The following is a 22,061-nucleotide window of genomic DNA, read 5'->3' as shown; positions in this document are numbered from 1 at the left end:
TCCCCGGGAGGAAGAGCAGCTCCGTCTTGTCGAGGTTCAGCTTGAGGTGGTGATCTGTCATCCACACTGATATGTCTGCCAGACATGCAGAGATGCGATTCGCCACCTGGTTATCAGAAGGGGGAAAGGAGAAAATTAATTGTGTGTCGTCCGCGTAGCAATGATAGGAGAGGCCATGTGAGGATATGACAGAGCCAAGTGACTTGGTGTAAAGCGAGAATAGGAGTGGGCCTAGAACTGAGCCCTGGGGGACACCAGTGGTGAGAGCACGTGGTGCGGAGACAGATTCTCGCCACGCCACTTGGTAGGAGCGACCGGTCAGGTAGGATGCAATCCAAGAGTGAGCCGTGCCGGAGATGCCCAGGGTGGAGAGGAGGATCTGATGGTTCACAGTATCAAAGGCAGCAGACAGGTCTAGAAGGACAAGAGCAGAGGAGAGAGAGTTAGCTTTAGCAGTGTGGAGAGCCTCCGTGACACAGAGAAGAGCAGTCTAAGTTGAATGACCAGTCTTGAAACCTGACTGGTTTGGATCAAGAAGGTCATTCTGAGAGAGATAGCAAGAGAGTTGACTAAAGACGGCACGCTCAAGAGTTTTGGAGAGAAAAGAAAGAAGGGATACTGGTCTGTAGTTGTTGACATCGGAGGGATCGAGTGTTGGTTTTTTGAGAAGGGGTGCAACTCTCGCTCTCTTGAAGACGGAAGGGACATAGCCAGCGGTCAAGGATGAGTTGATGAACGAGGTGAGGTAAGGGAGAAGTTCACCGGAGATGGTCTAGAGAAGAGAGGAGAGGATAGGGTCAAGCGAGCAGGTTGTTGGGCGGCCGGCCGTCACAAGTCGCAAGATTTTATCTGGAGAGAGAGGGGAGAAAGAAGTCAAAGCATTGGGTAGGGCAGTGTGAGCAGGACCAGCAGTGTCATTTGACTTAACAAACGAGGATCGGATGTCGTCAACCCTCTTTTCAAAATGGTTGACGAAGTCATCCACAGAGAGGGAGGAGGTGGGGAGGAGGATTCAGCAGGGAGGAGAAGGTGGCAAAGAGCTTCCTAGGGTTAGAGGCAGATGCTTGGATTTAGAGTGGTAGAAAGTGGCTTTAGCAGCAGAAACAGATGAAGAAAATGTAGAGAGGAGGGAGAGAAAAGATGCCAGGTCCGCAGGGAGTCTAGTTTTCCTCCATTTCCGCTCGGCTGCCCGGAGCCCTGTTCTGTGAGCTCGCAATGAGTCATCAAGCCACGGAGCAGGAGGGGAGGACCGAGCCGGCCGGGAGGATAGGGGACATAGAGAGTCAAAGGATGCAGAAAGGGAGGAGAGGAGGGTTGAGGAGGCAGAATCAGGAGATTGGAGGAAGAAGGATTGAGCAGAGGGAAGAGATGATAGGATGGAAGAGGAGAGAGTAGCGGGAGAGAGAGAGCGAAGGTTGCGACGGCGCATTACCATCTGAGTAGGGGCAGAGTGAGTAGTGTTGAAGGAGAGCGAGAGAGAAAAGGATACAAAGTAGTGGTCGGAGACATGGAGGGGAGTTGCAGTGAGATTAGTAGAAGAACAGCATCTAGTAAAGATGAGGTCAAGCGTATTGCCTGCCTTGTGAGTAGGGGGGGACGGTGAGAGGGTGAGGTCAAAAGAGGAGAGGAGTGGAAAGAAGGAGGCAGAGAGAAATGAGTCAAAGGTAGATGTAGGGAGGTTGAAGTCACCCAGAACTGTGAGGGGTGAGCCATCCTCAGGAAAGGAACTTATCAAGGCGTCAAGCTCATTGATGAACTCTCCAAGGGAACCTGGAGGGCAATAAATGACAAGGATGTTAAGCTTGAATGGGCTAGTGACAGCATGGAATTCAAATGAGGAGATAGACAGATGGGTCAGGGGAAAAAGAGAGAATGTCCACTTGGGAGAGATGAGGATTCCTGTGCCACCACCCCGCTGACCAGATGCTCTCGGGGTATGCGAGAACACATGGTCAGACGAGGAGAGAGCAGTAGGAATAGCAGTGTTTTCAATGGTAATCCATGTTTCCGTCAGCACCAAGAAGTCGAGGGACTGGAGGGTGGCATAGGCTGAGATGAACTCTGCCTTGTTGGCAGCAGAACGGCAGTTCCAGAGGCTGCCTGAGACCTGGAACTCCACGTGGGTGGTGCGTGCAGGGACCACCAGGTTAGAGAGGCAGCAGCCACGCGGTGTGAGGCATTTGTATAGCCTGTGCGGAAAGGAGAGAACAGGGATCAACAGACGCATAGTTGACAGGCTACAGAAAATGGCTACAATAATGCAAAGGAGATCGGAATGAAATGAACTAAACATCTGGGAAAGGAGAGAGCGGGGCCTCCCTCACTTACGTTTCACTGAAACACCCAAATATAACTCTTCCAACTTCCACCTCAGAAACTATAATTGTTGTAAACTACAGCGGTTCAATGTTTTCTAGGAATAGACTAACTTAGTTTATTCAGCTAGCTAACTTGGTACAGTATTCTTCCGTGAAAATCGTCCAGGGCACCTAGTCATATGACGCCACAGCCAACTAGCATGCCGGACTCCAACAACACGGTTTAGCACCAATACTCGGCCACAACAAACCATCAGTGTGTCAACACGCCAAGCAGATCATTCGTGTCCGTGTCTAACGTTGTGGGTTAGTCCCGACAGCTTGAGCAAGTCCGTCGTCAACTTATTCAGCCAGTTAGTTAGCTAGAATAGCTAGCATACTAGCTAGCCATTGCTTTCAGACAAAGAAGAAACCCCTCCTCCCACGGCACGAACACGCAGAGAGAGCCAAGCTAACGTTAACTAGTCACCCATGTCCCGAATTCCCTTGAACGACTCTGACTACCAGTATGTAAAAACAAAACACAAATGTAGGTTATAACTTACCCCTAGCAGCTACTGTTAGCTAGCCAAGTGCAAAGCTAGCCACTGAATTGACTCAGCCATTTCGCATCTGTTCGCTAGGTCGTTCCAGCTAATGTTTACTAGTAGCTATCCAGGTAGCAACAAGCTAGCTAAATTTCAAGAACAGTAGCCACTTACTACCTAACGTTAACGCTTCAGACAATGAGGTTAGAAAAACAGCTGAATGGTAGGCATTATTGTATGTAATTATTGTAGGCAGCTAGCTGGCGTAATTACAGGTACTCTCAGGCGTGAAACAACTATCCACAGTTGCTAATAGTTACCAGTAGCTACCCGCCAGCTAGTCCAGGTAGTGGGTTAGCTAGCTTCGTGCTTCACCGGGCTCAGCCGAATACAATACTAACCTACAATAATTACATACAACAACCCATGATAACTACCTACAATACCTAACTACAATCTAAATACATAGTTTAAGCTTTACTCGACAAAGCCCAAACTATGTATATAAGCCATATAAGCCAAGCTTACCTCCCGCCAGAGAGAGACACAACCTCACCCGACGACGATGTATTGAACATTACCTCCTCTCCTCTCCTCTCCTCTCCTCTCCTCTCCTCTCCTCTCCTCTCCTCTCCTCTCCTCTCCTCTCCTCTCCTCTCCTCTCCTCTCCTCTCCTCTCCTCTCCTCTCCTCTCCTCTCCTCTCCTCTCCTCTCCTCTCCCATCCTCAATTGTGAATCAATGGTTTCATTAAGATGATTGCTTTATAATACTGAGGAGTGGATTATTAGAATAAATGCATTTATACTGTATCCTGAATAGCTGTACAGAAAACCATATGCTCTGAGTGTATAAAACTATTTGATTAAATACATGCACTGTATTGAGGACTGGGAGTGTTTCCTGGCCAGGGAAAAACAACATTTATTTTATATATAGATGTCATATCTTTGAAAAGGCATAAGTCTAGTAGTCAAGTCCATGAAAAGGAATAGCAACATGTCAATAAGTTATTCAAATAGTGTATAGAAAGTAATGTTTGGGATCTGTCACATGTCACATGCCCCCTGACCTCTGACCTGTTAATTGCAGGAAGGCATGTATTGTGGCGAGTCATGTTGCCTCCATCCCCCCCGCGTCAGGGTCAGGGTGGGTCTATCTTATGTTATGTTATGTTATCTTATGTTATGCTATGTTAAGTTATGTTAAGTTATGTTATGTTATGTTATGTTGTGTTATCTTATGTTATGTTAAGTTATGTTATCTTATGTTATGTTATGTTATGTTATCTTATGTTATGCTATGTTAAGTTATGTAAAGTTATGTTATGTTAAGTTATGTTGTGTTATCTTATGTTATGCTATGTTAAGTTATGTTATGTTATGTTATGTTATGTTATGTTATGTTATGTTATGTTATGTTATGTTATGTTATGTTATGTTATGTTATGTTATGTTAAGTTATGTTGTGTTATCTTATGTTATGCTATGTTAAGTTATGTTATGTTATGTTATGTTATGTTATGTTATGTTATGTTATGTTATGTTATGTTATGTTATGTTATGTTAAGTTATGTTATCTTATCTTATGTTATGGCCTGTTAGGTTTTTCCTATGAAAGTAGATCATTGTAATTGAAGCAGCACAAAAAACTCTCTCTTTGTTTGATTGAGTTCAGACATGGTGGTTTCTAGCTTCAATGGCACTATTTTCAGACTGATCACTTGAAACACACTGCGATTTCTGATGTTTGAAAAGCTCCTGAGAACTGCAATATATGCCTTATTCGGCGATCACACACAATCTATTGCCCAGCATTGAGAGCTAACTCGGAGTGCTGCTTAGACTCGTGACATTAAACTACTGCGCCAGGGCAGTTCACAATGATTCAGCAATCGTTGTGAACTGAATTGGGGTCTTTGTGCTGCCCAGTGTAGAGGACTGGGGTCGTTTACATTTTACATCTACATTTGTTCTGTTGGATCAATTACTGAATATTCATGTGGCCTTCGACATGACAGTCCATCGCCTTGGGGTCAGAGATCTTAACACTCCTACTAGATGCAGGGATAGAGCGACATGGACAGAGGGAGAATATCAATTACTCGCCTCCTCTCCTCCATCCTCTCCTCACCTCTTTTTGAAAAAAGGTTAAAGGAGCGGAGAGGAAAATATGGAAACAAATGTGTTTGTATGAAATGAGACTCTCCTCAACTTGTGCGTCGTCAGGAAAATTACTTTGTCAGGGGTGGACTCCCCAAAATAAATGTGTAAAGTGATAAAAACGAATTTAACTAGTTGTGCAATATATTCTATGGATAAAACGTTAAGTAGCGTATCGTTTTAAAATGTGTGCATGCTTTTTCCTCAATTTAAATGGGGTGTGGCGGATTTTAAAACCCTTCTGCGCTACCTACAACGACGATACTTTTGTACCTCTGTTGAAGGAGAAATGGAGGAGGAGAGCAGACTCCTTCATTGGCCTACTAACTACAGCAGGTACAGTGGGGGAGAACAAGTATTTGATACACCTGCCGATTTTGCAGGTTTTCCTACTTACAAAGCATGTATTTACTTAAAAATCATACAATGTGATTTTCTGGATTTTTGTTTTAGATTTCGTCTCTCACAGTTGAAGTGTACCTATGATAAAAAATTACAGACCTCTACATGCTTTGTAAGTAGGAAAACCTGCAAATATCGGCAGTGTATCAAATACTTGTTCTCCCCACTGTATATCTCACTGGTCATCCCCAAAGCCAACACCTCCTTTGGCCGCCATTCCTTCCAGTTCTCTGCTGCCAATGACTGGAACGAATTGCAAAAATCTCTGAAGCTGGAGACTCTTATCTCCCTCACTAACTTTAAGCATCAGTTGTCCGAGCAGCTTACCGATCACTGCACCTGTACACAGCTCATCTGAAATTAGCCCACCCAACTACCTCATCCCCATATTGTTATTTATTTTGCTCATTTGCACCCCAGTATCTCTATTTGCACATCACCTCTTGCACATCTAGCATTCCAGTGTTAATACTAATTGTAATTATTTTGCACTATAGCCTATTTATTGCCTTACCTCCATAACTTGCTACATTTGCACACAATGTATATATATATTCTGTTGTATTTTTGACTTTATGTTTTGTTTTTATCCCATATGTAACTCTGTGTTGTTGTTTTTATCGCACTGCTTTGCTTTATCTTGGCCAGGTCGCAGTTATAAATAAGAACTTGTTCTCAACTGGCTTACCTGGTTAAATAAAGGTGAAATAAAAACATAAAATAAAAAAAACATGACACTGTCCTCGACCACTCAACCACTTATCAGTTTTCCAGATCACGGAGGAGTCGAGGAGAATACAGACTTTTGCCCAGTTGAGATTCTCCCAGAGACAGGGTCGCCTTCTTGCCATGGACAGCTACTAGCTTGTATTTTCCATTTAGATTTTGACATCACTGCATCACGATCTCTTGTTCTGGGTAGTATTACTGCATCATGACCTGTAGTTCTGGGTAGTATTACTGCATCATGAACTGTTGTTCTGGGTAGTATTACTGCATCATGACCTGTAGTTCTGGGTAGTATTACTGCATCACGATCTCTTGTTCTGGGTAGTATTACTGCATCATGACCTGTTGTTCTGGGTAGTATTACTGTATCATGACCTGTTGTTCTGGGTAGTATTACTGCATCATGACCTGTTGTTCTGGGTAGTATTACTGTATCATGACCTGTTGTTCTGGGTAGTATTACTGCATCATGACCTGTTGTTCTGGGTAGTATTACTGTATCATGACCTGTTGTTCTGGGTAGTATTACTGCATCATGACCTGTTGTTCTGGGTAGTATTACTGCATCATGACCTGTTGTTCTGGGTAGTATTACTGCATCATGACCTGTTGTTCTGGGTAGTATTACTGCATCATGACCTGTTGTTCTGGGTAGTATTACTGCATCATGAACTGTTGTTCTGGGTAGTATTACTGCATCATGACCTGTTGTTCTGGGTAGTATTACTGCATCATGACCTGTTGTTCTGGGTAGTATTACTGCATCATCACCTGTAGTTCTGGGTAGTATTACTGCATCATGACCTGTTGTTCTGGGTAGTATTACTGCATCATCACCTGTTGTTCTGGGTAGTATTACTGCATCATGACCTGTTGTTCTGGGTAGTATTACTGCATCATGACCTGTTGTTCTGGGTAGTATTACTGCATCATCACCTGTAGTTCTGGGTAGTATTACTGCATCATCACCTGTTGTTCTGGGTAGTATTACTGCATCATGACCTGTTGTTCTGGGTAGTATTACTGCATCATGACCTGTTGTTCTGGGTAGTATTACTGCATCATGACCTGTTGTTCTGGGTAGTCTGTGTCTGTGTGTGTGTGTGTGTGTGTGTGTGTGTGTCTGTGTGTGTCTGTCTGTGTGTGTCTGTGTGTGTGTGTATGTGTGTTTGTGTGTGTGTCTGTATGTATGTGTGTGTGTGTGTCCGTGTGTGTGTGTGTCTGTATGTGTGTGTGTGTGTGTGTGTCTGTATGTGTGTGTGTGTGTGTGTGTGTCTGTATGTATGTGTGTGTGTGTGTGTGTGTGTGTGTGTGTATGTGTGTGTGTGTGTGTGTGTCTGTGTGTGTGTGTATGTGTGTTTGTGTGTGTGTCTGTATGTATGTGTGTGTGTGTGTGCGTGTGTGTGTGTGTCTGTATGTGTGTGTGTGTGTGTGTGTCTGTATGTGTGTGTGTGTGTGTGTGTGTCTGTATGTATGTGTGTGTGTGTGTGTGTCTGTATGTGTGTGTGTGTGTGTGTGTGTGTGTGTGTGTCTGTATGTATGTGTGTGTGTGTGTGTGTGTGTGTCTGTATGTGTGTGTGTGTGTGTGTGTCTGTATGTGTGTGTGTGTGTGTGTGTGTCTGTATGTATGTGTGTGTGTGTGTGTGTTGTGTGTGTGTGTGTGTGTGTGTCTGTATGTATGTGTGTGTGTGTGTGTGTGTGTGTGTGTGTGTGTGTGTGTGTGTGTGTGTCTGTATGTGTGTGTGTGTGTGTGTCTGTATGTATGTGTGTGTGTGTGTGTTGTGTGTGTGTGTGTGTGTCTGTGTGTATGTGTGTGTGTGTGTGTCTGTATGTGTGTGTGTGTGTGTGTGTGTGTGTGTGTGTGTGTGTGTGTGTGTGTGTGTGTGTGTGTGTGTGTCTGTATGTATGTGTGTGTGTGTGTATGTATGTGTGTGTGTGTGTGTGCGCGTTTGCACTTTTCATCCTCCTCTGAATTATGGGTCACTAATGGGAGAGACGCATTAAAGCACCTAAATAACTCCCACTGGCGATGCTCTCCCACTCTGCCACAAATAATCAATCTAGACAATCATCAGTGATGTTTTATTTACAACACAACACAAACACAGCGAATATGAACAGTCTCTGAGGTTTGCATGTAAACTAAAAACCTGCCTACGTTCTAGTCAGATAATGAAACCCTTGGTAGTTTTCCAAATCACCAGAACAAACGCTCAAAAGACGTCTCAGTGATTTGTTTGTTCTTAATCATTTTGTCTTCTTTCAGCTATGGATTCTTCCAATTGGGGTTCTTATATAAAAATCAGTCTTATTTAAAGATGTGTTATTTGAGGTGGGCATCTGGCATTTTGTGAATCACAGGATGTCAACAACAATAACAACAACTAGCTCATCATCTATTTATTCCAAAATGACCCTAAAATGTTTGAGTGTCTTTTCTCATTAAAGAAGAAATCCTCATGGATAACAACAGTCTTGCCAAGACTTTGACAGGGGCCTAATTCTCAAAACAAGTGTCTGATGACTTCTTGCACATCATATATTTAAACTCGATTTCCCTTAATAAAAAAAAATAAAAAAAAAGAGGATGTGGTCATAAAACACTTCTGGTCATAACATGACCCTTGTTAGGCTTTTCTTTGTCAACTCTAGATAACAACAGGGTTGCCCAGATTCCGGCAGGATCCTAAATTCCAGTGTCTGATGCAGAGAAGCATATTTCGTTTCTTTAAACCCAAAGTACGTGAGGATGGCTGCAGAGGGGGGTTGGTCCAGAGGGGGGTAAGGCCCCCCGTCCGTAAATTGGAATATTTAGAATTTTTCAAACACCTGAAACAGCTTTTTCCTGCAATCTATAAACCGTAATCATTATGCTTCATTCTATGTAACAAATATGTGTATTGTCCTGCACATCTAAGCATACCTCTTGAGCTGTCTGTATCCTCCTGACTGGTGATTCTATTTTTAATCAACTAAATTTGCTTCTCTGCATCTCTTCTTAAAATCTGGGTAAAAGATTGAAATGAATGTGAGTCTTATTCAGCACGTTTAGTTACTGCTTGCTTTTCTAAAGTCGACCAACCTTGCCAGCAAACATGCCAGCTAGGATAGTTAGACAAGCTAGCTACCCTTTAATCTACAGAATCGGTGTCCCTATACCAGGACGGTTGCTGCTCAATATGCGACTATATGTGACTAGAATGCCGTTGTAAACAACAGCCAACTTCTCGGGACATAGACATGTCTTATAGGGGCAGAAAGCTTAAATTATTGTTAATCTAACTGCACTGTCCAATTTACAGTAGATATTACAGCTAAAAAAATACCATGCTATTGTTTGAGGATAGTGCACAACAACAAAACACTTTTGTCACGGCAACTGGTTTGATATATTCACCTCTGAAGGTAAATAATGTACTTACATTCAGTAATCTTGCTCTGATTTGTCATCCTGAGGGTTCCAGAGAAAAAAATGTAGCATAGCTTTGTTTGATAAAATCCATTTTTATATTCAAATATAGGAACTGGGTTCTACAGTTTGATCCCCTGCTGTCTCTGGCTCCACCCTTCCCCCCCCCTTGTCATTAGGGTTCGAGACGTTCTCTCTGTCAGGGTCTGTGTGAATGAGACGTTCTTTGAGTGTGTGGGTGTGTGTGTCGGTGTGTGTGTGTGTTCGGGGCCTCTGGTGTGTGTGGCGGTTGTGAGTGTGTGTGTTTATGAGACGTTCTGTGTGTGTGCTTGCTTGCATGTGCATGCGCGTGTGTCCTGCAGTCAGGGTGTCCCACCGGGGATGCCTTTAGAGACGTTAGCTCTCCCACACCACATACCACTAATTGGCCTGTCACACCTTCTATCTGGCTCCCAGGATATGTGTCATGTCAGGAGATGTGATTTTACTGGACAGAGCTAGCCCCGGCCCGGCCTGCAATATCTCACCTCCAGGGATTTGTGTTTTCTCAGTTCAGGAAAGACGGAAGAGGCTGGGAGGTTGCTTAGGGTAGCACAGAGTCACGACACAGGAAGGCACGACTGCACCCCCATTCCCCCATTTAGGTAGAAATTGATGACTTGGTTAGCCTACACCCAGTGATGCAAGGTGAGCACACAGCAGATACTATATAGACCTCTACTATATTTTATTTCACCTTTATTTAACTAGGCAAGTCAGTTAAGAACAAATTCTTATTTCCAATGACGGCCTACACCGGCCAAACCCGGACGACACTGAGAAAATTGTGCGCCGCACTATGGGACTCCCAATCACGGCCCGGTTGTGATACAGCCTGGAATCGAACCAGGAGGTCTGTAGTGAAGCCTCAAGAACTGAGATGCAGTGTCTTGGACCGCTGCGCCACTCGGGAACTTCTACTATATAGACCTCTACTATGTAGACCTCTACTATGTAGACCTACACTCCTACACTACATAGACCTACACTACATAGACCTACACTACATAGACCTACACTACATAGACCTACACTACATAGACCTATAATATATATACCTACACTACATAGACCTACACTACATAGACCTACACTACATAGACCTATAATATATATACCTACACTACATAGACCTACACTACATAGACCTACACTACATAGACCTACACTACATAGACCTACACTACATAGACCTATAATATATATACCTATACTATTTAGACCTACAGTGCTGTGAAAAAGTATTTGCCCCCTTTCTAATTTTCTCTACTTTTGCATATTTGTGATACTGAATGTTATCAGATCTTCAACCAAAACCTAATATTAGATAAAGGGAACATAAGTGAACAAATAACACAACAATTACATATTTATTTCATAAACAAAGTTATGCAACACCCAATTCCCCTGTGTGAAAAAGTAATTGCTCCCTTACACTCAATAACTGGTTGTGCCACCTTTAGCTGCAATGACTCCAACCAAATGCTTCCTGTAGTTGTTGATCAGTCTCTCACGTCACTGTGGAGGAATTTTGGCCCACTCTTCCATGCAGAACTGCTTTAACTCAGTGACGTGTGGGTTTTCAAGCATGAACTGCTTGTTTCAAGTTCTGCCACAACATCTAAATTGGGATTAGGTCTGGACTTTGACTAGGCCATTCCAAAACTTCCAATTTTTTTTTTTTTTTTGCAATTTTCATGTAGACTTGATTGTGTGTTTTGGATCATTGTCTTGCTGCATGACCCAGCTGCGCTTCAGCTTCAGCTCACAGACGGATGGTCTGACATTCTCCTGTAGAATTATCTGATACAGTGCAGAATTCAAGGTTCCTTCTATTAAGGCAAGTCGTCCAGGTCCTGAGGCAGCAAAGCATCCCCAAACCATCACACCACCACCACCATGGTTGACCTTTGGTATGATGTTCTTACTGTGGAATGCAGAGTTTGGTTTTCGACAGGCATTACTGGAACCATCTCGTCCAACTGATCCTGTATATAGCTACTGACCCTGGAACTGTCCCTGTGTATAGCTACTGACCCTGGAACTGTCCCTGTATATAGCTACTGACTCTGGAACTGCATCCCCAAACCATCACACCACCACCACCATGCTTGACCTTTGGTATGATGTTCTTACTGTGGAATGCAGAGTTTTGGTTTTCTCTTGTCTGCTTCCTGCTCTACATTACTTCTAGACCTAATATTACTTACGTGCACATCCATTCAAAGACCTGGAAGGGTTTTGCCGCCTTTGCGAGGGTATGAGCGTCCCTGAACAAAAATGCTTTTTTTTGGTTGCCTGGTAAAGCATTCATCTTTGTCAGCACTGTTCAGTTACTGTCGTGGCTGGGGTGGCTTTGGCCTTCTGGATGGAAAGTTGTCTTTGGTGGTAAATGGACTTTTGGTAAAACTTAATGCTTTCAATCTTGTAATTATTACCTAGCTCAAACAGATCTTTTTTGCTGGGGTTTGAGCTAGCAGCTGCTTGACAGGCAGAGCACCACATCGTTTCTCCATCTCTGCAGAGACCGTCTAACTTTCTTCCTTTTTCTTTTCATATTCTTAGTTTCTGTCAGTTTTAGTTTTCTTGAGGGGTGGGGCCGCTACGTTGGTCAAAAAAAGGATACATATTCTTCGTTGCTACTTCACTTGCTAGCTACCGATGACAAGACAACTGTCAAACACAACAACATTCCCTTGGCAACTAAACTAAGCTTGTGTGCATCTGTTTACCTGCCACCACGAAGGCAGAGGAGAGAGGCTTTTACTGTCCAGTCATCTAACCTAACATCTAAAAACCAGTAATCTAATCTAACATTTAAAAACAAGTCATCTAATCTAACATCTAAAAACCAGTAATCTAATCTAACATTTAAAAACCAGTCATCTAATCTAACATTTAAAAACCAGTCATCTAATCTAACATCTAAAAACCAGTCATCTAATCTAACATCTAAAAACCAGTCATCTAATCTAACATCTAAAAACAAGTAATCTAACCTAACATCTAAAAACAAGTTATCTAATCTAACATCTAAAAACAAGTAATCTAATCTAACATCTAAAAACAAGTTATCTAATCTAACATCTAAAAACAAGTCATCTAACCTAACATCTAAAAACACAGGAGGAATAGTGCATCAAAACACACTTTCAAAATAATGATGTGTCTCTCTGAGTTGTACCGTTATGTAGCTCAGGGGAGAGTAGTGACATGACAGACAAAGAGAAATACAGAAAAAGAACTCTCCGGAATTAATTGCCGACCCTGAAAAGTTGGAGTTCCATTCTGGGATGCTGTCAGTATTTGTACCTTGCAAAGCGGTGTGATGTTTTCTTCTGCCGAGTCACCCCTGCTAACACACCGACAGGTACATGTACTATTAGAGAGATTGTAAGATACCACTGTAACTGCCTGAGTCTAATCATTATCAACACAAAAGGGGAAAACATTTCTCCATGTGACAGCACCAGATGTCTAACCTGAACGTGTTGAGATTTGCTGACCCCTGAAAAGAAGGAGTTTCATTATGTGAGGTTGTTGGGTGGCTGTCACTATTTGTGTGTTCCACAGCATTGGTGTCAGCATTAGTGTCAGTGTCTGCTAACCCCCCCCCCCCCCCCCCCCCCGATGAGGTACTGACAGGTCCATGATCAGAGAAATGGAGAGATGGCACTGTCAGTCTTATTATTATGTGTGACCTCTGCCTTGAAAGTGTCTATCCCAACCGCGCTGAAGTTGAACCTCAGTGTGACTGCTCAATATGTCTATTCTGATGGTGCTGTCTAGAGACCTTATTACAGACTTAATATAACGACACAGGATGAGACCCATATGCAGACACAGGAGGCAGATGGTTCGAGTCTCTGATATTTATTAAAAGAGGCAGGTCGAGGACAGGCAGAAGTTCGTAAACCAGGTCTGAGTCCGAAAGGTACAGGGCGGCAGGTGGGCTCAGTGTCAGGGCAGGCTGAATGGTTTGGCAGGTGGGCTCAGGGTCAGGGCAGGCTGAATGGTTTGGCAGGCGGGCTCAGGGTCAGGGCAGGCTGAATGGTTTGGCAGGCTGGCTCAGGGTCAGGGCAGGCTGAATGGTTTGGCAGGCGGGCTCAGTGTCAGGGCAGGCTGAATGGCATGGCAGGTGGGCTCAGTGTCAGGGCAGGCTGAATGGTTTGGCAGGCGGGCTCAGGGTCAGGGCAGGCTGAATGGTTTGGCAGGCTGGCTCAGGGTCAGGGCAGGCTGAATGGTTTGGCAGGCGGGCTCAGTGTCAGGGCAGGCTGAATGGTATTGCAGGCGGGCTCAGGGTCAGGGCAGGCTGAATGGTTTGGCAGGCGGGCTCAGGGTCAGGGCAGGCTGAATGGTATGGCAGGCGGGCTCAGTGTCAGGGCAGGCTGAATGGTATGGCAGGCGGGCTGGAGGTCAGGGCAGGCTGAATGGTTTGGCAGGCGGGCTCAGGGTCAGGGCAGGCTGAATGGTTTGGCAAGCGGGCTCAGGGTCAGGGCAGGCTGAATGGTATTGCAGGCGGGCTCAGGGTCAGGGCAGGCTGAATGGTTTGGCAGGCGGGCTCAGTGTCAGGGCAGGCTGAATGGTATTGCAGGCGGGCTCAGGGTAATGGCAGGCTGAATGGTTTGGCAGGCGGGCTCAGGGTCAGGGCAGGCTGAATGGTTTGGCAGGCGGGCTCAGTGTCAGGGCAGGCTGAATGGTATTGCAGGCGGGCTCAGGGTCAGGGCAGGCTGAATGGTTTGGCAGGCGGGCTCAGGGTCAGGGCAGGCTGAATGGTTTGGCAGACGGGCTCAGTGTCAGGGCAGGCTGAATGGTATTGCAGGCGGGCTCAGGGTCAGGGCAGGCTGAATGGTATTGCAGGCGGGCTCAGGGTCAGGGCAGGCTGAATGGTATTGCAGACGGGCTCAGGGTCAGGGCAGGCTGAATGGTTTGGCAGGCGGGTTCAGGGTCAGGGCAGGCTGAATAGTATTGCAGGCGGGCTCAGGGTCAGGGCAGGCTGAATGGTATTGCAGGCGGGCTCAGGGTCAGGGCAGGCTGAATGGTATTGCAGGCGGGCTCAGGGTCAGGGCAGGCTGAATGGTTTGGCAGGCGGGCTCAGGGTCAGGGCAAGCTGAATGGTATTGCAGGCGGGCTCAGGGTCAGGGCAGGCTGAATGGTTTGGCAGGCGGGCTCAGGGTCAGGGCAGGCTGAATGGTTTGGCAAGCGGGCTCAGGGTCAGGGCAGGCTGAATGGTTTGGCAGGCGGGCTCAGTGTCAGGGCAGGCTGAACGGTATTGCAGACGGGCTCAGGGTCATGGCAGGCTGAATGGTTTGGCAGGCGGGCTCAGGGTCAGGGCAGGCTGAATGGTATTGCAGGCGGGCTCAGGGTCAGGGCAGGCTGAATGGTATTGCAGGCGGGCTCAGGGTCAGGGCAGGCTTAATGGTATTGCAGGCGGGCTCAGGGTCAGGGCAGGCTGAATGGTTTGGCAGGCGGGCTCAGGGTCAGGGCAAGCTGAATGGTATTGCAGGCGGGCTCAGGGTCAGGGCAGGCTGAATGGTTTGGCAGGCGGGCTCAGGGTCAGGGCAGGCTGAATGATATTGCAGGCGGGCTCAGTGTCAGGGCAGACAGAAAAGGTCAGAACCAGTAGGACTAGAAAATAGTTACTAGGAAAAAACAGGAGTACGGAACAACACGCTGGTAGGCCTGATGAGACAAGACGAACTGGCAACAGGCAAACAGAAAACACCGGTATAAATACACAGGGGATAATGGGAACAAATGGGAGACGCCTGGTGGGGGTGGAGACAAGCACAAGACAGGTGAAACAGATCAGGGTGTGACACTTAAGGGCCGTCCACACCAAGTACGATAACTATAACGATATATATATATGTTTTTATCATTCTAATTCAACTGAACAGGAGCGTTCACACTACATCTACAGAGTGGTGAATGATAACGGGAGCTCACTTTCAGAGAGATGATAAAACATTGATAACCAATCAAAGAGGCGTTCTTGGTTCTAGGTACGAGAGGCTGCTGGGAGAGGGGAGAAGGCTGAGTGCACGGTTAACTTGCTGCTGGGAGAGGGGAGAAGGCTGAGTGCACGGTTAGCTTGCTGCTGGGAGAGGGGAGAAGGCTGAGTGCACGGTTAACTTGCCTGAGTAACTGGGCATGTGTGACCATATTGATGGCCACGTTAAGGACGACTCGGGAGAATGATGGTCCTCGACAAACAAAGCATGAGAAGGCCATATTTTCCGATGGTAGGCCTATCTGTTAAAGGTGATACATCCTGACATAATACACACTACGACTGGCCTGCTAATCTGCCATTCTGGACCTTGTAAACTGTTGAGAAAATACCCATTACTGATCCAAATGGTTGCCTAATCAGTAGGCTAGATTATTGTTTCGTATTTTTGCTGTTATTAAAATATTTACAGCCAAAACTAGAATTCTTTACTCACACAAAAAAAAACGAAATGTATTATTGCATTGTGTCGTTATAGCCTAGGTAAGATCATTTTCTGGAGTGCAGCCTGGGGAGCAGACTATCTATCCTAGGCTACCTGTCATTTCCCAATCTGATATATAATATTATAATCACTGTGTAAATTCATTGGGGTTATTCGCTGCAGTATAACGTACCACAGTATGAGTCATAATACCCATAAAACCTAGCGGTCAAACAGGGAAATGGTTCCAATCGTTTTTTACACCATTAATTTTTCCCATAGGAACCCTTCAAATAAGGGCAGTGTTTCCTGTAGGGCTTACCCTGGCGTGACGTTTTGATAACCGTGTAAATCTCTCCCGGACAAGGTGACTTTTATCAATATATTCGCCTGTACCCCCAATAAATGAAATGCTAATTACCTGCTAATGTGACTATCATAAAGAACTACAAATGCCATGATGATCTAGACTAGACTGTGAAATCAAGGAAAAGGTAAGAATCTCTGGATTAATTATCTAATGTTATCTAAATGTAGTAATTAATAAATAGGCTACGTTTCTTTAAATGTACCTGTTAGCAAAGGTGCCAACTAGAGATGATGTGCAGGAGTTTGTAGGGATTTGTAGTCTTGCATGATGTCTACTTTGATGCTAATTAGCATTTATTTATCTGAGAGTAAATAGAGCCAAATATATTGATAAAAGTCACATTGTCCAAGAGAGATTGACATGGTTATCAAAACATCATGCCAGGGTTAGCCTACACGAAACACAGCCCTTATTTTAAGTGTTTTTATAAAATCCCCTATGGGAAAAAATGAATGGTGGAAAAATTATTGGAACCATTTCCCTATTTGACCGATAGGTTTTATGGGTATTATGACACCTCCACTGTGGGTCTTATTAGGCTAATGTTTAGCTAATGAATGGGTTGCATATGCTTCTAACTTAGGCTACACATCTCTAGTCTGTCTTCACGGTTCTCTTTGCGCAATTACACACCTGGCGTCTCTGCTACAGCTATTCGTCTTAGCTCTTGGAGTCCCAGGAAAAGCTAGACTACAATAGCTTGTTGTACACTTAATTCTGGCATTTTATATACTACTACTAGCCTATTGAGGAGAGATTCTAGCTTGCTCTTGCTTGCTGAATGTAAAATAGGGGAGTTTGAAAGGAGAGAGAGCGTGTGATGATGTGATCAAAATACACCACATGAGTGGTCTGCTAATGTACCTTTCTAGACCTTGTAAACTGTCGAGAATAGACCCAAACGGATCCAAACGATGACATTATCAGACCTAGGCTGTATGCCATTATTTCGGCATGAAGCATTCAAAACAGCACGCTTCAGTGGTTATTCAAATCAGCCTACATCACTGCACTTTACAGCCCTAAAATAATTGTGTACTAACTTGATAACAATAATACATTCCTCATTCCACTTTGTTTTTGTAGGCCTAATCAGTAGTGGAGCTTTGCACGTCCGGGACTGCAGAGCGCAACCTGGACAACGCACAGATCTGCCATTTCATCATCTGTTAACAATTTTTTCTTGCACTTTGACAGATCAATATTTATAGCCCTACTATTTAGCTCATGAATGGCCTAATATCTAGCTAATATTTAGCTTCTTACTTCGGCTAACCAACAACACATCTAGCCTCTCTCTTCCAGCTGTTCCCGTGCGCAACATAAGCTATAGGCTATGCAAGCCTCTCTGCTATTCCTCTTCTCGTGAAATGCCATGATGTAAACGATTAGCAGGATAAACAGCATTTGTTGTTGAATTGCTAAAAATTTTAAATGAGTTTCTATATTATTTTTCATTAAATGTACAGTACAAGTCAAAAGTTTGGACACACCTACTCATTCCAGTGTTTGTCTTTATTTGAACTATTTTCTACATTGTATTCTCTCAATCAGCTTCATGAGGTAGTCACCTGGAAGGCATTTCAATTAACAGGTATGCCTTCTTAAAAGTGCATTTGTGGAATTTCTTTCCTTCTTAATGCGTTTGAGCCAATCAGTTGTGTTGTGACAAGGTACGGGTGGTATACAGAAGATAGCCCTATTTGGTAAAAGACCAAGTCCATATTATAGCAAGAACAGCTCAAATAAGCAAAGAGAAACGTCAGTCCATCATTACTTTAAGACATGAAGGTCAGTCAATCCGGAAAATGTCAAGAAAATTGAATGCTATGATGAAACTGGCTCTCATGAGGACCGCCACAGCAAAGGAAGACCCAGAGTTACCTCTGCTGCAGAGGATAAGTTCATTAGAGTTAACTGCACCTCAGATTGCAGCCCAAATAAATGCTTCACAGAGTTCAAGTAACAGACACATCTCAACATCAACTGCTCAGAGGAGACTGCATTACATTTACATTTAAGTAATTTAGCAGACGCTCTTATCCAGAGCGACTTACAGTTAGTGAGTGCATACATTATTAATTTTTCATACCCCCCGTGGGAAACAAACCCACAACCCTGGCGTTGCAAACGCCATGCTCTACCAACTGAGCTACATCCCTGCCGGCCATTCCCTCCCCTACCCTGGACGACGCTGGGCCAATTGTGCTCCGCCCCATGGGCCGGCTACGACAGAGCCAGGATTCGAACCAGGATCTCTAGTGGCACAGCTAGCACTGCGATGCAGTGCCTTAGACCACTGCGCCACTCGGGAGGCCTGAATGAAGCAGGCCTTCATGGTCGAATTGCTGCAAAGAAACCACTACTAAAGGACACCATTAAGAAGAAGAGACTTGCTTGGGCCAAGAAACACAAGCAATGGACATTAGACTGGTGGAAATCTGTCCTTTGGTCTGATGAGTCCGAATTTGAGATTTTTGGTTCCAACCGCCGTGTCTTTGTGAGATGCAGAGTAGGTGAACGGATGATCTCTGCATGTGTGGTTCCCACCATGAAGCATGGAGGAGGAGGTGTGATGGTGTAGGGGTGCTTTGCTGGTGACACTGTCTGTGATTGATTTAGAATTCAAGGCACACTTAACCACAGCATTCTGCAGCGATACGCCATCCCAAATGGTATACGCTTAGTGGGACTATCATTTGTTTTTCAACAGGACAATGACCCAAAACACACCTCCAGGCTGTGTAAGGGCTATTTGACAAAGAAGGAGACTGATGGAGTGCTGCATCAGATGACTTGGCCTCCACAATCACCCGACCTCAACCCAATTGAGGTGGTTTGGGATGAGTTAGACTGCAGAGTGAAGGAAAAGCAGGCATCAAGTGTTCAGCATATGTGGGAACTCCTTCAAGACTGTTGGGAAAGCATTCCTCATTAAGCTGGTTGAGAGATTGCCAAGATTGTGCAAAGCTGTCATCAAGGCAAAGGGAGGCTACTTCGAATAATCTCAAATATAAACTATATTTTGATTTGTTTAACGCTTTTTTGGTTACTACATGATTCCATGTGTGTATTTCATAGTTTTGATGTCTTCACTATTATTCTACAATGTAGAAAACAGTACAAATAAAGAAAAACCCTTGAATGAGTAGGTGTTCTAAAACTTTTGACTGGTACTGTAGCTACATTGAAGTATCATTTGCAGTTGTCAGTATGACAATGAATACACCCTGAAGCACTGAATGGTATGAACCAGTTAGAGAACGATGAATGGTCTGAACCAGTTAGAGAACGTTGAATGGTCTGAACCAGTTAGAGAACGGTGAATGGTCTGAACCAGTTAGAGAACGGTGAATGGTCTGAACCAGTTAGAGAACGATGAATGGTCTGAACCAGTTAGAGACCTCAAGAATGGTGTGAACCAGTTAGAGAACTCATGAATGGTCTGAACCAGTTAGATACCTCAAGAATGGTGTGAACCAGTTAGAGAACTCATGAATGGTCTGAACCAGTTAGAGAACAATGAATGGTCTGAACCAGTTAGAGAACGGTGATTGGTCTGAACCAGTTAGAGAACGATGAATGGTCTGAACCAGTTAGAGACCTCATGAATGGTCTGAACCAGTTAGAGAACGATGAATGGTCTGAACCAGTTAGAGACCTCATGAATGGTCTGAACCAGTTAGAGAACGATGAATGGTCTGAACCAGTTAGAGACCTCATGAATGGTCCAAACCAGTTAGAGAACTCATGAATGGTCTGAACCAGTTAGAGAACGATGAATGGTCTGAACCAGTTAGAGACCTTATGAATGGTCTGAACCAGTTAGAGAACAATGAATGGTCTGAACCAGTTAGAGACCTCATGAATGGTCCAAACCAATTAGAGAACTCATGAATGGTCTGAACCAGTTAGAGAACGATGAATGGTCTGAACCAGTTAGAGACCCCAGGAATGGTCTGAACCAGTTAGAGAACGATGAATGGTCTGAACCAGTTAGAGAACGATGAATGGTCTGAACCAGTTAGAGAACTCATGAATGGTCTGAACCAGTTAGAGACCTCAAGAATGGTCTGAACCAGTTAGAGAACTCATGAATGGTCTGAACCAGTTAGAGAACAATGAATGGTCTGAACCAGTTAGAGAACGATGAATGGTCTGAACCAGTTAGAGATCTCATGAATGGTCTGAACCAGTTAGAGACCTCATGAATGGTCTGAACCAGTTAGAGAACGGTGAATGGTCTGAACCAGTTAGAGAATGATGAATGGTCTGAACCAGTTAGAGACCTCATGAATGGTCTGAACCAGTTAGAGAACGATGAATGGTCTGAACCAGTTAGAGACCTCATGAATGGTCCAAACCAGTTAGAGAACTCATGAATGGTCTGAACCAGTTAGAGAACGATGAATGGTCTGAACCAGTTAGAGACCTCATGAATGGTCCAAACCAGTTAGAGAACTCATGAATGGTCTGAACCAGTTAGAGAACGATGAATGGTCTGAACCAGTTAGAGACCTTATGAATGGTCTGAACCAGTTAGAGAACAATGAATGGTCTGAACCAGTTAGAGACCTCATGAATGGTCCAAACCAATTAGAGAACTCATGAATGGTCTGAACCAGTTAGAGAACGATGAATGGTCTGAACCAGTTAGAGACCCCAGGAATGGTCTGAACCAGTTAGAGAACGATGAATGGTCTGAACCAGTTAGAGACCTCAGGAATGCTCCAAACCAGTTAGAGAACGGTGAATAGTCTGAACCAGTTAGAGAATGGTGGATGGTCCAAACCAGTTAGAGGTGAACAGTCTGAACCAGTTAGAGGTGAATAGTCTGAACCAGTTAGAGGTGAATGGTCTGAACCAGTTAGAGGTGAAAAGTCTGAACCAGTTCGAGGTGAATGGTCTGAACCAGTTAGAGGTGAATGGTCTGAACCAGTTAGAGGTGAATAGTCTGACCAGTTAGAGGTGAATAGTCTGAACCAGTTAGAGGTGAATAGTCTGAACCAGTTCGAGGTGAATAGTCTGACCAGTTAGAGGTGAATAGTCTGAACCAGTTAGAGGTGAATAGTCTGACCAGTTAGAGGTGAATAGTCTGAACCAGTTTGAGGTGAATAGTCTGACCAGTTAGAGGTGAATAGTCTGAACCAGTTAGAGGTGAATGGTCTGAACCAGTTAGAGGTGAATAGTCTGAACCAGTTTGAGGTGAATAGTCTGACCAGTTTGAGGTGAATGGTCTGAACCAGTTAGAGGTGAATAGTCTGACCCAGTTAGAGGTGAATAGTCTGAACCAGTTAGAGGTGAATAGTCTGAACCAGTTAGAGGTGAATAGTCTGAACCAGTTAGAGGTGAATAGTCTGAACCAGTTAGAGGTGAATAGTCTGACCAGTTAGAGGTGAATAGTCTGACCCAGTTTGAGGTGAATAGTCTGAACCAGTTAGAGGTGAATAGTCTGAACCAGTTAGAGGTGAATAGTCTGAACCAGTTAGAGGTGAATAGTCTGAACCAGTTAGAGGTGAATAGTCTGAACCAGTTAGAGGTGAATAGTCTGACCCAGTTAGAGGTGAATAGTCTGAACCAGTTAGCGGTGAATAGTCTGAACCAGTTAGAGGTGAATAGTCTGACCAGTTAGAGGTGAATAGTCTGACCAGTTCGAGGTGAATAGTCTTG

The 22,061-nt window shown here is 44.4% G+C and overlaps 1 protein-coding gene across 1 annotated transcript in view; it reads left to right on the top strand.

Annotated features, from left to right (window-relative positions):
- Window positions 1-21,165: 21,165 nt before the first annotated feature.
- The window catches only part of grm7 (glutamate metabotropic receptor 7), a gene marked incomplete at both ends in the record, with an annotated part of 120,299 nt that continues 119,403 nt past the window's right edge, over window positions 21,166-22,061 (top strand). The window contains one exon of the mRNA XM_084166904.1: window positions 21,166-21,352. Coding sequence (XP_084023030.1) covers window positions 21,166-21,352 — 187 coding nt within the window. The remainder of the gene's footprint in view (window positions 21,353-22,061) is intronic.

This window comes from Coregonus lavaretus (assembly GCF_964263955.1).
Source record: "Coregonus lavaretus genome assembly, chromosome: 8".
NCBI lineage: Eukaryota > Metazoa > Chordata > Actinopteri > Salmoniformes > Salmonidae > Coregonus > Coregonus lavaretus.
Note: the sequence above shows the minus strand (reverse complement) of the source record. Positions and strands in the feature narration are given on the sequence as shown.